Genomic DNA, 18,153 nt, shown 5'->3' with positions numbered 1-18,153 from the left:
TCCATGTATATAGCATGTTGGAATCCTTACAAAGTGTTAACTCATTAGAATTGATAGAGACAATAATTATCTAATTTAGCATGGTACTTAACAAATTCTCTAACTCACTAAAGTATTTAAGTACTCATTGGAGTTCACAAGTATGGGAGATTCACAAAGTTAACTTTGTAACTTTGTGAATTCACACCTCCCTTAATTCCTCCCTCCGAGGAGGAGTCAACCTTTTACACCTAGCATAAATAGAGCTTCAGTGAGCCAGTCAGGGCCAGTTCAGCAGAAGCCCTCTCGCGGAGGCAAGTCAGACTCATTCCATTTTCCTCTTTTGTGCTGGCTGGAGGCTAAAGGACAAACCTTTGGATTTGGAGACATTCGGAAGGAGCTCTTGGAACCAAGCAGAGAGATAGGCCACCAAGAAAATTAACCAGGCTATTTTGGAGGAAGCAATAAAAGATCTGAACTTTTAACACCTGGCTGCATTTGGAGTGATTATTACTTTCAACTGAAACTAAGGCTGCCTCCAGAAAACCTCCCCAAGAAACCTGCTCCCAGAGAGAATAATTATATTATAAAGAAGAACACCACAATAGCAGAACATAGGTGATTTAATATAAGACAACAAATTTCCATTTAAAAATTGTTTACTTTTAAAAAAAGGTATGTAATATATAGATGTACTAATATGTATATAGTAGTGTACATTATATAGTATACATTATAATATACTAAATGTTGTTTTCAAAGCTACCCGGCTTTTTTATGCTTGTAAGTTTTCTTTTGTTCTCTATTCTGCATTTTTTTTCTCCATTCCTCCCCACCTTGCCCTTCAGAAGGCTATAATTAAATGCAAATATTTATACCTAAACACACACACACACACACACACACACACACACACATATACATATATGTCTGAAATCAATAAAACCTGAAAGGGGCCATCCTAGTCCAAGGTTAATTTTTCTTCTTTCCATACTTTTATATATACCCAGTCTCCAATTTGGAATTCATGTATGGGAAAACCCAAAAGGGGAGTTTGGGCAATTCCTTTCTGTTATAGTTCTTGTAGGTGAACTTTTAAGGTCTTAAAATACCTTCTTAGGAATAAATCTTTGTTGTCAAATATCCCAGGTTTATTGTGGAGAGAGAAGGAGTGAGGAAGGGATGGTTGTATAATAGCTCATAGGGTGATAACCCAATATCCCGTCAGGGCTTGGTTTTGATTTTTATTAAAGCCAGAGGCAGATATTTAGTCCATGATAAGTGGGTTTCCGTTGCCAATTTAATTAATCATCTTTTGATTTCCTGATAAATACACTCAACCTTGCCAGAAGATGGAGGGTGCCTGGGGTATGAAAATCCCAAGTGATTCTAGTGCTTTAGTTATATCTCTCAGAATCTTGGCTGTGAAATGAGTTCCCTGGTCTAAGGCTATCCTCTCCACTATTTCATATCTAGGGATGATTTGCTCTAATAAACTCTTAATCACAGTTGAGGTGGTTGCTTTGAATAAGGGGAAAGCCTCTACCCAGAAGTCAGATGGTCCACTATAGCCAGCAGATATTTGAGATATCCTACAGGGAGAAATTCTGTAAGGTCCAAGTGTATACTCTGAAAAGGTCTTATACAAGGCAGCTGGCCACTTGAGGTGCATGGCACTGAGCAGTCTTGTTTGTCCTTTGACAAAACAGACAGCAATCCACCATTTAACGAGCCAAGGTATATAACCCAGGAGTTACATACTTAGTATGGTATCACACAGCTTTGCAACATCCCAGTGATTTCCCCTGGTGTAAATATTGTAGAACCTTTCTCATGCCTGCTTTGGTCAGTACCCTTCTGCTATCTGTAGGAACCAGTTTCCATCTGTCCATTCATCTGCTCCAAGGGACAGAACTTTTTCAGTTTCTTCCTCTGTGAAAGGCAGACTAGGGGAATGCTGGAATCAGTGCAAACATACCTGGATTTTCATTCTTTCCCACAGCCTCTTGTGCCTCTTCATCTGCTAATTAGTTGCCTCGGGTTTCAAAAGAGTTACCATCCTGGTGCCCTCTCACATGTAATAAGGCTGTATTCCTTGGTTTTAATATGTTTTCCAATACCTCTTGGATTAATGTATGATGTGCTAGTTCTCTCCTTTTACTATTCACTAATCCTCTTTCCTTCCAAATTTTTCCAAATACATGAACCACTCCCCATGCACATTTGGAATCCATATAAATATTTCCATCCTTTTTGTTTAATAGTCCCAAGGCCCGATTGAGTGCATATAGCTCACAAGTTTATGCTGTCCAGGTAGCTGGTAACCTTCCAGATCTCACAACAGAGCTCATATCCCCATCAATAATTGCAAATCCATCCTTTCTCTTCCCATTAGATGATCCATCAATGAACCAATTAAGCCTCTCAGCAATGGGGACTCTTGGAGATTTGTCCTTACCCTAGTTTGGTATTCTACTAATTCCATACAGCAATGTCCTCTATATGGGCTATAATTTGGGTTTGAAGTCAGGAATGGTGCTGGATTTAAGTTATGATCTTGGGATATCACCAAATCATCCCTTTCTAATAAGATAGCCTCATATTTCAGAATTCTGGAATCAGTCAGCCACCTGCCTGCCTTCTGATTTAGTATAACCTGATGGGGAGCACTAACAATGAGACTGTCTCTGAAAGTGAGTTTTCTACTTAATTCTACTAGAACAGCTGTGGCTGCAAATGCCTGTACACATGTGGGCCAACCCCTTGCTACAGAATCTAATACTTCAGATAGAAAAGCCACAGGTCTCCTTTGGCCTCCTCTTATCTGGGCCAGAATCCCTAATGCAATCCCACCATCAACCACATTCACAAAAAGATTTAAGGGTTTTTCTAATATTAGGAAAGTTAGTCCTGGGGGGTGACATAAGCATTTGTTTAATATTTCAAAACTGTGCACCCTCTCAGAGTCCCAATTGATACAATTTGTTCCAACAAATACTGATATAGAGGCTTAGTGATGGAAGCAAAGGAGTGGATCCAGGCTCTACAAAATCTTATTAAGCCCAGGAATTTCCTTAACTCCTTTTTAGTCTTTGGTAATGGAGTATGTATGATACCCTCGATTCTAGCTGGAGCCAATTTCTTAACTCCCTTCACTGATCAGGTTCCCTAAGTATTTAACCTTCCTCTCCACAAATTGAAGTTTTTCCTTTGAAACTCTGAATCCTGATTCCCCAAGGAAGTTCAGTAAGTTAATAGTACTTTTACTAGTATTTTCCCTTTTATCCCCAGTAATCAACAGCTCATCTACATATTAGTTCCTGTAATTGGAATGAAGCTTTCTAGGAATTTTTCCAATACCTGGCCAAACAAATTTGGGGATTCTGTGTAGCCTTATGTAGGATGCACCATTAATGAAAATATCCCTTCCTATAAGTATGGAGGTTCTCTAAACAATCTTTCTGTTGTCCTCCTCTAAGAGGAAGCTCCAGAATGCATCTTTAAGATCCAGAAACTAAACCATTTACTGAAACGGGGGATCTTTCTCCTTTTACTCCCAAGATAATCAGTGTTTCTTTAGATAATTCAACCCCAGGAGGGAGCTGTATGATTGAGGTTCAAGCAGCTCCCGGGTCTATGAGGAAACATTATTCCTCCTATTTTGGCCCCACCCTTAAATTTACTAAGGGTTCCAGATGGGTGCTGAAGAACTCTTGACTTCTATGAGGGAGTATACTTGTTGTTTCTTCTTTCTTTGTGGACACTCTCGCAGGATATACTCATCTGCCTGGCATTGCCAACATTTGATTGGGGCTCTGCCTTCCTCGATCCCATCCCTGAAAGTTCTTCCCCTTGAAGGGCTTGTACGTAGCTCACTGGTCGGGACCTCTCCCTTTGTCCACGATTCTCTTTGTTTCCTGTATCATTTATATCTCTTATAGCTAGCATTAGAATTCTAGCCTTCTGTTTCTGTTTCTCCTCATCCCTTCAGGTATAAACTTTAGTTACTTCTTCTAGAAGATTAGCAGGAGATTTATGATTCCACCCCTCTAACTTCTGCAATTTTCTACTAATATCTGGCCGGGCATTTGTTACAAGATGTAATTTCAAAGTTTCTGGATTATCTGGAGCCAGACCAAAATATTTCCTCATACTTTCTTTTAGTTTATTTAAATATTCTGCGGGAGATTCATCTTTCCTTTTGTCACTGAAAAGGCTCTGTTAAGATTCTGTGTTCTGGGTACTGCATTTCTGACCCTTGTAACAATTAATTCTCTCAAATCCTGTAGGTTTTGCTGTGAGCTAAATTATGATTGTCCCACTGGGGATCAGTAAAGGGGAATTTTTGGTCATCAGGAGTTACTCCCTCTCCTAGGGGATGTTTATGATCCCATTCTTTCAGAGCACCCTGCCTCAGCAGGGTGGAGATACTGGAGAGGATATTAAATTTTTTTAAATTTTAAATTGACATTAATTCATCCCAGGTATATTAACTTGGACCCAAAAATAGAGACTCTCAGAATCAGGTACACTTAGATTCAAGTCTCAATTGGGGGTTTACGTCTAGCTTCCCCCTCTTCAGTCACCCAAACGAACTGTTCTGACCTTTTCATGAATCTAGTGCACTCAGATTCAGGGGTACAGCTTATTTCACTGATCAGATTTTCACCTACAGATGTTCCAACTTATACCGAGTTCCTCTGTTTCCAGGTTGCTTTTGTTCAAATGGGGGTAAGGACTCTCAAAACATGACAAACTGCCGAAAACTAGAATTAGGCAAGGTCCCTTTTGCCAAGTTTTGAAAACCTGGTGACCCCAATGACCACGTGATCCTGAACCGAGCTCCCAAACTATGTGGTGTGCAACTGACCCAATAAACCTCAAAGGTTTCTCAGGGTGTAAGGAGGTTTATTTGATTCTTGTGAAAAGCAAGTAGTGAAAGTGAGGATTCCAAGCACAGATAGAAGGGGTACTATATAATTTTCCTGACGCAATCCTGGCCTTCCCTGCTGGCTCATCCTCATTGACTGAGAATGTGACCTTACATTCTAAGCCCGAAAACTACAGCAAATGGGGAAGCAATCCATAGATTCAAATTTAAACAAAGACATTCCTTTTACTGACCTGAGACATATGCTTTCAATGTATGAGAGATAAGGGTTGATTCAGTTCATTCTACATCCTCCCAGATATGCTCTCCCTCCCCATATATACTGGGAACTATTTTCCAATGAGGAAAGACAAGGGAAAACAGTAATCTGATCCCATAGTTAAGTTAATTTATAATTTGTCCTTTGAAAAAATATCAAATTTTCCATTCAGAGCACACAATAGACACCAGGAATGGTAAATATGAAATAGAATGGGAGAGCATATGAAAGACAAGTTCCTCAGTGGTCCTCACTATTGCCCAGCAGAAAGGGAGGCTATGAGGCTGGGGCATGTCCTTAGCTGGCAGGCTAAATTCTGAAAGAGGCTTAGCACCCTAAAAGAATTAGTTATAAGGAACAGAAGTGGGGTTGGGAGGCGCAGTGAACTTAGGGGAAATACCACATGGCATGGGGAAAGAGAGGAAAGGAGAAAGACACCATGAGGCAGAGTGCCCTGACGGATTGACCCAAAGGAAGGTAGCAGCCATGGGATGGCTCCTAAGTAAATTTTAAAGGGAAAATTTAACCTCAGGGACATGACTAGGATTTCTACCAGGGTATGATAAGGTGAGATAGCCAAAGACTTCTATAGAGGGTGGATCTCAGGAGTTTGACATAGCTTAAATTCAGACTGGACCACCTCCCCAAAGAGTGAGACCATGGCACTAAACTGATCTCTATTAAAACATTTTGTCTGCTTGCCCCAAGAATTAATTCCTCTATTAACCACACTTAACATTGAAGAGTTCATCAGTTATCATATAAATATTTCTTCTAGTTTTGCTCACTTTTACTTACTCTGAATTAATTCATACATGTCTTTCCAAGTTCCCTGTATCTAACCATTATGTTATTTCTTAATGGCATTATAATATACACATACGTATAAATAGATAGAAAGATAGATATACACACAATTTTGTTGATAATATATAATTACATATATGATATATATGTAACATAAAATTTTGAACAAATATAATTTGTTCAGCCATTCCCCAAATGATGGGCATCCATTTTGCTTTCATATATAAAGTAGAACATAAAAAAGATTGTACATGAAACTATGAATCTATTCTATAGAACTTGCTTTTTAAAAGTATAAAAGCATTCCAATGCATATATTAAACTTATATTAAAAATCCACCATTCAAAGTTATTCTGCTTGATACTTTTTGTTTTCCATATAGGGCATCATACCATTATCTAAGGGTGCACTGCTTAAAAGAATGTAATTTTTTTTTTTTTTTTTGGAAAGCTGAAACTAGAAGTTTACTATCTAGATTTCTTCCTTAAACCCAAATCACTCAGCTCTCATTGATTGGTTAACAATGACCCCAACTGGTCATGTTTGAGCTCTGAATGACTCAAAGTGAATGTAAATAGCAATTTTGTCTGTCTTATTAGAAGCCCTGACAATCTTTCCCTCCTAGATTGGATTTTTTTTTAGGCTAAGTAGAAGAGACTATTCTTTGCCTTAATTCTTTTCTAGTATTAGTAACTGATTGGGCATTGCCTCAGTCAAACTGAGAACTGTTAAAGACCTTAGTTTAAAAAGGCCAAAATCTCCCACTGCAACCTGGGCCATCTCCAAATATCCTAATCTGTATCTTGCATTAGACCCAGATATGCATTTTTTCTTATGCCTATAAATGGCTTTGATTTTTTTTTTTCATCTGAAAACTACCTGTTCATCTTTTGACCTTCATCAATATCATCTTTACATTACAATTGTTAGCCTGCCTTTCTCCTCAAAATCTACCCTCAAATTAAAATCAAGGGGAAAAAATTTCATAACAAAGTACCATAATCAAAGAAAACCAATCAAAATTATAGTCGTGTCCAAAAAGTAAGTGTCTGTGTCTTGACTGTCAGGAAGTGGGCAACGTGATTTATGTCCTCCTTTGCAGATGTAACTGATTATTGGTTTAATCAATGCTCATAAGTCACTTACAGTTGTTTTTCTTTCCAATGTTGTTGTTAATGTACAAATTATTCTGTTGGGGTTTTTTGCCCAGTTTGTGTAAATTAATACAAATCTACCCAGGATCCTCTAAAATCATATTTTTTTTATTTTCTTATAACATAATATTACATTATATTTCTATTCCATAATTTGTTCACACATTCCCTAACTGATGTCCTTTATTTCCATTAAAGATTCATTTTCCCAAATTGTTGAACTTTTGGAATATTTGCACTCTTAAATATCTTCTGGGAACTGAATTTTAGCTTTGATAATCTTGGATGTGTTTAATCTGATGTTTCTTTCAGGAGGCATATTGAATATTCTTTCTATTTTTATTTTGCTCATCTATTGATCTAGACAGTTTTCATTTATACTTTCTTGAAATGCAGCATCAATGCCTTCTTTCGATTGTGACTTTCAAGGAGCCTGATTCTTAAATCTCTCTTCCTGAGTTTTCTGTCAGTTGTTTATGTATTTACCTAACTATACACACATACACCCATACATGTGTGTATGTGAGTGGGTGTGTGTGTGTGTGTGTGTGTATATATATATATAAAATCTCAGATACCTTACATTATCTTTTTCAGTATTTTGATTGTGTGCTATTACTTGGGTGAGGTTTAAAAATTTCTGTTCTAAACTATTTATTTTCCTTCTAATCCTTTCCTCCAGAACTTTTGCTTCATTTTTTATTTCTTCCTTGATTCTTCTGCAATTGTCATGGAGTTACTCTCTTCTTCTAGGTTATATGTTTGGGAATCTATAAATTTTTTTTACAGTGACTACTGCCTTCTCTTTTTTCAAATTTTCAGTCTACATTCCTGAATTGGGCCTTTGTGCTAGCGCCAGTCTCTTTCCCCTAATTTAATTTTAAGTGTGATGGTCAGCCCTGTTTTGTCTTGATCTGTGTCTCCTGAGTTATTCGGCTGACCTCTACTTCCTGAGGTATACCTATTCTGAGTAATTTAGGTGTTATAGCCCCCATAGATTTTTGAGGTATAGAATTTTGCATTCCCAAGGACGATGATATATTAGGACAGAGTACTAGAATTCTTGGAGCTCCTAAACCTGAAGTGTCCCACTCTGAGTGAAATGTGTGAGATTCTTAATTCATACTTTGAAAGAATTCAAAAAGATTCTCTTAAAGTCACAAGAGTTTATTTACATCATAGTTGATGGGCTAGCCTCTAAATGGAGTCTAGCAAATTGGAAATATGTAATGGGCCAGAACTCTGGAGAAGCCTACTTGAAACAAGGATTCTTACAACAAGGTGTTTAATTCAGTGGAATTAATAAGACAATGGTTATCTAGTTTAGCATGGTGAATATAAACCATTTCTAGTTTAGCCAGGCCCCAGGCAAGGAGACAGACTGAAAAGGAGACAATAAAGAATTTGGACTTTATTCTGGCTAATCTCAGTGATTACTTAGCTGAAGCACCTCCAGAAAGTTAAACAGAACATTACAGAAATAGTTCAGAAGGGCTACACATACTGAAAATTTGAGAATTTAGCCAGCAGACTAACAGCTTTCAAAGTTGTAAGAGAAGGTAAGGAGAAAGGATAGATTTTAACAAGGTATTGTCAGTCATTCAGGGTGGGGTTTTTGGCAGAGGACGAAAAAACAACAATAGAGAAAGGTTTTATTGTTCCACATTTCTTACCTAGGTGTGCAATTCTGAGTACTCTCAGCTCTGACCCCTCATAAGTGTTGCTGTTACCATTTGCTTTCAAGTATTAATGCTATGGGTTACAATTATTCTCTTTTTCCTGAGAACCTTTCACTTTGGATGTCTCCAAAACTTAGAAGACTACAAGTGCCATTGGTTCACCTCTAGTCTGTTCTTACTAGGAAGCTTCCTTCTTGTTTTCCTCTGCTAGCACCAGCTTATCTGGCAGTCTAGAGGTTTTGTGGGAATATGATGTGGGAGCTGGTATTCCTGCCTCTGTTCAAGTAGCCATCTTGTTCAGAAGTCTTTTATTCAATTTTTAAAGCCCCTTACAACCTGCTAACAAATTTATTTTGATATCTCCATTTTATATTGCTCCATTTTCCATACTGCATAACTAAGACAAACAGAATTTCTTTTTTAAAAATGAGTTTTATAGGTGTATTTTTGATGAAGTCCTGAGTAACTAAATGGGATTAGCAAAGAAAGCCTGAAGCACTGATAACTTACTGAGACAAGCAGGGAAGGGCACTGATGGGATCAGTTCAACCTTATAGTCTCTCTTTCTCTCTCTCTCTTGCTGTGTCCAATGAGAAGTACCAAGTATGTCAAATTCCTGAGGTTGAATTTCCCCTAAAAATCTGCCTGTGGCCCATGACATCTTGGCTGAATCCCTTTGAATTAAGCCAGCCATTTCTTCTGCCTTCTGATATCTTTCTCCTCACCCGATGTCTCTTGTTCTCATTCCTCTTAACCCTAATAATGTCTTTCTCCTAACTTTTTTAGGGTGCTAAACTCTTTTATGGATTTAGCTTGTCAGTTAAGGAAATGTCTTCACATTATAAAGTACCCTTTCTTATGGTTGTGAGTTTCACTACGGAACTTATCTTTTTCATTGTTAAAATTACTTTAGTATTTACTATATACTTTCCCAACTCTATTTCATATTTAACCCTCCTGGTGTCTATTGTATCTCTTCTTTTTGTCTGTAACCTCTTCTAAATAAATCTACTTTTTGCCAATGAGAAAGACCATTGTCAATTCTTTTTTTTTTTCCCCTGAGGCATTTGGGGTTAAGTGACTTGCCCAGAGTTTCCCATCCAGGATGCAGTGTTTGAGGTCAAATTTGAACTCCGGTCCTACTGACATCAGGGCTGGTACTCTACTGCCTTTCTATAAAATAGTTTCTCCTAGAAACTATTTCTGAGATATAAAATACAACAGGACTGGGAGCCTGAGTAGAAATGCTAAAGAAAGGTTTCTCACTGGGGGAATTTTATTTTCTATTTAAGGAATTGAGTTTCAGCCAGAGATTGGAAAGGTAAAGAACAATTGCACATTCAAATGACAAGCATAGAGAAAAACAAAAAGCTAAAGAGACAACTACTGAATCTGGAGTTATACAACCAGGGTTCAAATCTCAACTCAGCCACATGAGAAATGATGGGAGAACAATGTTTTGTTTCCACAGATGGCTATAAAGATAAGGAATTGGAGGAGTGGTCACAAAAAAATTTATTCAAACATAAAGTCAGATGAAGGGAAGGGTTAAAACATCCTATTAAAATATTTCCAATCAATTACCTCATGAGTGAAGGAACTAGCTAAACAGAGTTTCTGATAAGGAGGCTCAGACCTAAAACTGGCTAAAACTAGTTGTAGTCAGTGACTGGGCAGAAGTTTTTCCTAAGCACCCATGCTTAAAGAATCTTATACATATTAATTGATACACCCTGAGAGTAGGATTAATCACCACCTTTGAACAAGGGATGTATGTTTAGGAAGGAGGAACATATTAAAGAATGTATGTAGTGGTAGTAAAATGACGTATGAGATTTCTGAAAAATCTCCTCCAGTAGAAACTCTGGGAAGGAAGGGCAGGCCCTAGGGTTAGGGTGGATTACAAAGTATATTTGTGGGCTCTGATGCCTTTGAGTGTGTGAGTAAACTATGAAATTCTCACAACCGATGCTGCTGGAGTGTATTAAAAAGTTTAAAATGCTTCATTCATCCTGATTCTGTTCATTCACTGTCTCCTTTTTGGGGTTCAGAGTATTATTTTTCATAGTACTCTAACCTTGAAGAGATCAATTCACCTATTTTGGCTTTAGTTTCCTCATCTGTACAATAAAGTCTATACTAGGTGATTTATATTGTAGATATAAATTATTTTATGAGATTCTCTACCCAGAGTCGGGAAAAACCTGATCTTTCATTTAGCCTCAGCCACTTGTGGAATCCTTCACAAGTCACTTAACTCCTATTTCTAAAATGGGAATAACAGCCCCCTACTTCCCAGGGTTGTTGTGGGATCAGATGAGATAATAATTGTAAAGCACAATGCCTAACACATAGTAAGCGTTATGGAAATGTTAGCAATTATTTTTCCTACCTTTAATTCCCCATTATTTCAGCTTTAATTCATCATTATCAACTTTATTTCTAGTTCTAATTCCTTATTATTTACAGATCTAATTCATCATTATCAGTGTTATTTCCGGCTCTAATTCTTCTTAATTATCATTGTCATCACCTTCAGTATTATAATTAATTTCTACCTCAAAATACGCAGGACTTCTAATCCTCACACAGAGGGTGGAAGAAACTATAAAGAAGGCTCTCCAGAGATCCGGAATCCCCGTCCCCGAAGGTGTTCCGCCGCTTCCCCATTGGTGCCTCAGGTACTTCCTGTTCAGAGACACGCGACTTCTCTCAAATCTGCTCCCCGCCCGTCCCCGCCTCCTCCATCGTATTTTGTTCCTTAGCAACTGACGAAAGAGTCTCTTTTACCTTAGCAACGAAACTAGACTCCACCATGGCTGAAGAGGAGGAGGAGAGCGTTGCTCCGACCGAGAAAATCATCAGAAGCCAATTAGTGTTTCTGAACCTGCTAGATACATACAGCAGCAAGAATATCGGGAAGGTGAGCAGCGGGAGGCAGCCCGGGGCCCTGTCCCCCCATATTCATACACTCGTGGCTCCTCAGAATTGTGCATTGACCTAACCCATTCTCGGTCTCTAGACCTCGAATAACACCCCGCATACAATTTTGAAAAGGGTAGAGGAGTCATAGGCAAGAACCTGCCCCCCGATTCTTAAGATTTTTGGGGGGGGGGGAGGTTTGGGGGAGGGTTGTGCCAGAGAGGCCACAACAGCTCCTGCCTTAGCAACGTTACTTAGATTGTTGCAGATTTCCACTGATGATAAGTGATACACTGCTTTCCTTGGACCAGTCTGGATAGACAAGGCTTATCATCAGTAGGTTGGCCCCTATAGGTAATGAATTCTTTGACCATACTAGCCCACTACATAATTTTTGTTGTTGTTAATGGCCCTCAGTCCTAGGCAAATCCTCCCTCCCTCCTCTACTTTTGCAGGAATGAAATTGCACAAATGAGGCAGAAGATACAGAGAATTATCTACAAGCATTAATTTACTAGTTGTTATGTGAAATCACTGAACAACCATTACATACTGACCTCTAGGTGAAGGCGTCCAGTGCTTTGAGCTGATCTTGCATGGTGGATTTATGGAAGGATATATGAAAGGAATCATACAGGATAAGAAACTGTGAGATCTATCAAGGATGAAAGTACTTAGTATATAAGTACATAGTACATAGATACCAGTTGAACCCAAGCTCCTAGCTTCAGGGTCAATTATCCATTCACTATGCCATATAGTACATTTTAAAAAATTAATCAATGCTTATTGAAATGAATTGCACTCTGCTAGGCTTTATAGGATATACAGAGTTTAGATTAGATTTGATCTCATTCCACATGCCATGGAACTTATAGCTTAGTAGAAAGGGATAATATACATATCAACCAAAAAAATGTATGAAAGATACAAAAAAATGCAGTGACAATTGTGCATGCTTGTACATATATTTTCTGTATGTGTGCTTAGTCTGGCTCAGCTTCTCTTATATTCATTTTCTAATATAGCCAAATATTGAGTCCAAATGTGGTGATTCTATTGTCATTGATGAGAATAGTTTGTTATGGAAATGTATAAAAGCTACCCTAATTTTTTTTTATCTGCCTATTTTTCTGAGTTTCATCTTTAAATTCTTGGAAGAAAATGGAATCACAGAATTTCAGAGGTGAAAGGGAGCTCAGCAGCCATCCAGACTTAATCTATCTGCCTAAAAATGAAGTTCCACATCTGCACCCCTGACCATTTAGCCTCTGTTTAAAGACTCCTAATGAGAAGAAACCAATTACTTCCACAGGCGGCCCATTCTACTTATGAATAGCCCTAATTATCAGAAAAATTTTCCTGATATCAAACCTAAATCTACTTCTTTATTTTATTCCACCAATTTTTCTTCTCCCAGTTTTTCTCTGGGATCAAAAAGAATGATTTAGTCACTTTTCCACATGACCAACCCTTCAAATACTTGAGCCCAGTTATCATGTCCCTCCATCCTTTTTTCTCTAGGCAATTACCTATTCTTTCAGGTGCTCCTCCTATGGTTAGGATTTATATCCCTTCACCATTTTAGCTGCCTTTGTCTAGAAGCCTTCTAGCTTTTCAATATCCTTCCCCAACTTGGACTTCCCAGTTGAACAGATGTAGTATAAGTCAGAGCAGAAAACTATCATCTCATTCTCTGAAGCTGTGGCTTTCTTAACATAGCCCAAGAGATCACATTTGCTTTTTTGGTTGAGCTGTCTCTCCATTAAAAACCTCAGATCTTTTTTAGACAAATTGCTATCTAATCTTAGCTCTAACATCTTATACTTGTCAGGTTGGTTTTTAAAATCTAAAGCATAAGACTTTATATTTATTCTTGTTGAATTTCATCTCTTCTCAAATTTAGCCTAATATACTAAGCCATTGGTAGTCAAAATTTTTTTTGATCATGCACCTCTTATCAGTAACAAAATCTTGAGCAAGCATCCCCAATATGTGTATACATATTTATTTTTAATTAATGTATCTTACCATTCTACTAATAATTATGCACATATAAAATTTACACAGAAATAGATACTGAAAAAAGATGAGATAAAGATGAAATAATATACTGAGCTCCAGTGGAAAATCACTACCTGAATGTTGGATTGGAGAAGGGAGAGAGTTGAGGCAAATGAACCATTTATGGGAGTGTTGCAATTATTTAGGAGAAAGGTAAGGAAGGAGATGGAGCCCAGTGCAAAAGATTTGGGAAAGGGAGAAAGAAGGAAAGAGTGAGCATTTCTTAGGTGCTTAATATGTACCTGCCACTGTCCTAAGTTTGAGGATGCAAATACAAATAAACAAAATATAAAATGGAACTTGAGAGCTGAATGAAGGGGTGGGAGAGGTGTGAAGAAGAGTAAGGTATCAAATATAATGCCAAGGCTCTAAACTCGAGAGACTGGAAGTTTATAGCCTTTTCAACAGAAATGGGGAGTTTGGAAAAGGGAAGATTTAGATATATGAGTTCAGTTTAAGATAAGCAGATAAGCAAATATCTAATGAAATGATGTTTTTGTCAACTTTATTTAATTCTACCCAGAGAATTTGCTTGTCATCCTTACATATAGCCACAATGTCTTTATGTTTTTAGTTTTATTTATATCATGAATATATCAGTATTCTTTACTTGTGCATGAGAATCTCATATTAAGAATATTTATGCTTAAATGAATATTTGTAGATATATTCAAAACTATGCTTTCCCTACTGCTACTCTGTTGCTATAATTATAGTTGCTGAAGACAGCTGAACAAGACTACGGACCAAATTTGTTTCAGGGTTTGCCATGGTCAAAGAATTCATCACTTAGTAACAGCTCAATAGTAGAAGACTCAGATTCTTTCTTGGCAAGAAGGCAATAATGCTTCATTTGTACAGTACTCAAAGCCAGTATTCCAGCACAGTGTAGACCCAAAAAAGATTTGGTCTGTGGTCAGGATACTTGGTTTCTAGGCTCAACTCAGCTGCTATCTAGCCAAGAAACTTTAGGTAGATCACATCACCTATCTTTGAGCTTTTTGTTTCCTCTTCTATAAAAGAAAGCGTTGTGACCAAATGATATTTGAAATCCTTTCCAGTTCTTAAGATTTGGGAAAGGAGAGAAGTAAGCTAGAGACAAAAATGTAAATTTAAATTTTTAAAAGAGAGACTGATAAGTAATAGGAGAGGTACAGATTAAACTAATCATTTCACTTACAATGTTTAAAATATTACAGTAACAAAAACTTCTGTGTGAATTTAGGCGAATCATTTAACCCCTCAGCATCTTAGTCAATGGGAAATTCACATAATCTCTCAGCAATTCAGTTAATCATTAACATTTATTAAATGCCTATGTGTCAAGGCACAAGGGTTTTAAAACTAGTTTTCAGTGGGGCAGTTAGGTGATGCCCTGGATAGAGCACCAGCCCTGAAGTCAGGAGATCAAATGTGATCTCAAACACTTAACACTTCCTGGCTGTATCACCCTGGGCAAGTCACTTAACCCCAGTTGCCTCAGCAAAACAATAAACAAACAACAAAAAAAAAACACTAGTTTTCCTGGTTGCTGACTTAAATCAATTGTCATACAAAATAAATTCTCATCTCTATCACTCTTCCTCTAAAAATGCCTCCCTCCAGAAAAAAAAAAAAAAAAAAAGACATCATGGGGAAGTTAATCTTTTTCTTAAATTGTTATTTGTACTTGAAATAGTTTCTGGTTTTCTTGTAGTACTTATCTAACTGTATAGTTGGGGCTTCACTTGAAGAAATTACAGAAGAAGAAGAAGAAGATATTGAAAGCAAATCAGCTGGTCCAGAAGCCTTAACAACTAAATCAAAGGAAGGTACTTTTCAGATAGTAGGAACTCTTTCCAGTCCTGAATGTGAGCCTCCAGAATTTGCCATGGAAACATACACAGTAAGTCTGGGCTATTTTGTCAGGTCTGGGGGAAAGGAATATATTAATATTAATGTCATTATGCACACCTTTTTAATAGGCTACTCTTCACTTTGCATGCCCTCTTGTTGCTAAAAGCAGGGAAAAAAATCAAGTCTACCTGGATTACGGCTAATAAGTCATCTCCGTTTCAAAGGTGAAGAGGTCATTGCAAGCTAAATGATTAAACAATAGAAAAAGGACATGTTATTTCTGGATTTCAAATTCAGAAATTCCTTGTCCTTTATTTTAGCTTGTGTTTTCAGTATATTCTAGTCTATACTGAAAACTGGTATTTTCCACCTTATTAAAACTGTAAATAAAGGTTCTTGGAATTTCAATAAATGAAACAGGCCTATAGGAAAAAATATTTGAAGGCAGAAAGGCCTTCACAGTACTCTCAAACTACACAGTAGGGAATAACATAATGAATAAGTCTAATACAAACTGGGATTGAAATGAATAGAAAGTGTAGTGATTCTCACCCTTAGCAATATAAAAAGAAAACAACTTTCAGAGTTTCAGAACTCTGATGGACAATAGCCAATTATGACCAGAAGACTTCATTATGAAGCATGCTTCCTGCCTTGGGGCAGAGGTAATGGAATGAGGTGCAGAATGAGATATACTTTTTCAACATAACAGTTATATAGATTTATTTTGTTTGACTATACTTACTTGTTGTAAGAAAAGACTAGTTATGCATAGATTTTAGTGGGTAGTAATAGAGAATAAAAGAAAAAAAATCAACAGAACATTAAAATACACAGAAGGAAAGGCAATTCAAAAGGGGGCCCAAACTAGAAGATTTTGGGGTTACTGTGTTAAGCCTGATTTGTACTTTTAAAAAGCAAATATACTGTGAATCAGGAACCCATGATTCTAGTCACACCCCTGCTTCTTTATTGTTTAGACTGCAGTTTCTTCACTTGTAAAATAAGGGACTTAAATTATATGATACCCCTTTATTAATGTTAGCTAAGAATGTGATGCCTCAGTTATAATAATATAGCCAATAGTCCTGACTCATTCTTAATAATTCTATTGAGTCTTTTACTTTGGGGAAAAAATGTTTTTTTGAACAGGTTTATTATTTTGGCTGTATTCATGTTTTCCATGAAAATAAATAGATTTTTCTTTCATACCTGAAAAAGATGTTATCCCATTGAAGTAATAATAAAGATATTTCTTTCCAAAGAGAATTTATCCAAAACAGTTGCAGTCTTTTTCTGATTCTTGTAAACTTGCATGCATACTATTGTAGCACTTGTCTCCCTCTTTACAGTCATATAAGTTCTCAAAGACTCCATTAAAACTCTTTAATAATTTAACAATTATATGGGTTTTTATTATATTTCAATAGATGCTTCATCTTTTCTCCTGTTTCTGTAGAGATTATCCCTGTCTTCCAGAGCATTATAGGAGGTTATGAAGGATTTTAATGGTCTTACTCCCTACATTTTAGAGCTAAGGAAACAGATTCAACCAAGTTTGGTAGTTAGGTAACTTGCTCAAGATCATAAGGCTATTAAGAGGGAAAGCTAGCACTTAAATCCTAGCCTAGTGCCCTGTTTATTACTTCATGCTTTCTGCCTTTTTTTTTTTTTAAACCTTTTCATTAATGGTTCTTTGCCCTAGACAAGTTACAAGTTCACTTATTCAGATGTTTTAAATTTGGGGGCTCTAAATATATTTTATAAATATTTTGATTTTATTTCAAATTAATTGATTTCCTTTGTGATTTTGTATACTTTTATGCATTTAAAAACTTATTATGAGAAGGGGTCCAGATTTCCCCAAGCTGCCAAAAGATTTCATAACACAAAGAAGTTATGAACCCCTGACCAATGGATTCTTCATGTTTTGACAGGCAAAATCTGATCATTTTAGGTACTTAAAACTTAATTATATTAATTCCTTGAATATTTTAGATATCCAAGATACTTAACACAAACAATCCCCACCCAATTGACAGTTTTCTTTGTCCTAACTGCATTGAATTGTGTTCATATAAAAACTTTTAAATTAAATAGAATCAAATTATTTTATTTTTTGTGATCTCCTTTTGTTATCCTTTATTTGATTAAAAATTATACTCCTAACTATAATTGTAAAAGGTATCTTCATATATTTTCCTGCATTTAAGAAATTATGTAACATACTATATTTAGGGCACTTATCCATTTGAAACTTGATACTATGATATATATGGTATGATGTTATACCAAATATATTGTAGTCTCAAGTCCTGTTAAAGATAAACTTTATACTTTAATAACAAATAGATTGCTAACTTATGGGAGGTATTGAAATTACAGGAAAATCCAAGCAATATGAACTACCCAATTAAAACAGAATAGATTAATATACTTTATAGTCATTCTTGAATGAACTAGAATATGGCTAAAATGATGCTGAATAAATTTAGAGATACTTATAAATACATTTAAATTATTTTATTCTAGTATTTTCTAATATTTTCCTTCTAATTCTG

At 36.5% G+C, this 18,153-nt stretch overlaps 1 protein-coding gene across 2 annotated transcripts in view; it reads left to right on the top strand.

The window, feature by feature from the left end:
• The first annotated feature begins 11,558 nt into the window (after nucleotides 1–11,558).
• AK7 (adenylate kinase 7) overlaps nucleotides 11,559–18,153 on the top strand; it is a 102,210-nt gene continuing 95,615 nt past the window's right edge. The window contains exons 1-2 of one of the 2 annotated variants that reach the window (XM_051978425.1): nucleotides 11,559–11,693; nucleotides 15,453–15,641. In XM_051978425.1, coding sequence (XP_051834385.1) covers nucleotides 11,586–11,693; nucleotides 15,453–15,641 — 297 coding nt within the window. In that variant the 5' untranslated portion in view covers nucleotides 11,559–11,585. The remainder of the gene's footprint in view (nucleotides 11,694–15,452; nucleotides 15,642–18,153) is intronic. The other variant, XM_051978427.1, reaches the window with a different exon arrangement.

This window comes from Antechinus flavipes, chromosome 2 (assembly GCF_016432865.1).
Source record: "Antechinus flavipes isolate AdamAnt ecotype Samford, QLD, Australia chromosome 2, AdamAnt_v2, whole genome shotgun sequence".
Taxonomy (NCBI): domain Eukaryota; kingdom Metazoa; phylum Chordata; class Mammalia; order Dasyuromorphia; family Dasyuridae; genus Antechinus; species Antechinus flavipes.
Note: the sequence above shows the minus strand (reverse complement) of the source record. Positions and strands in the feature narration are given on the sequence as shown.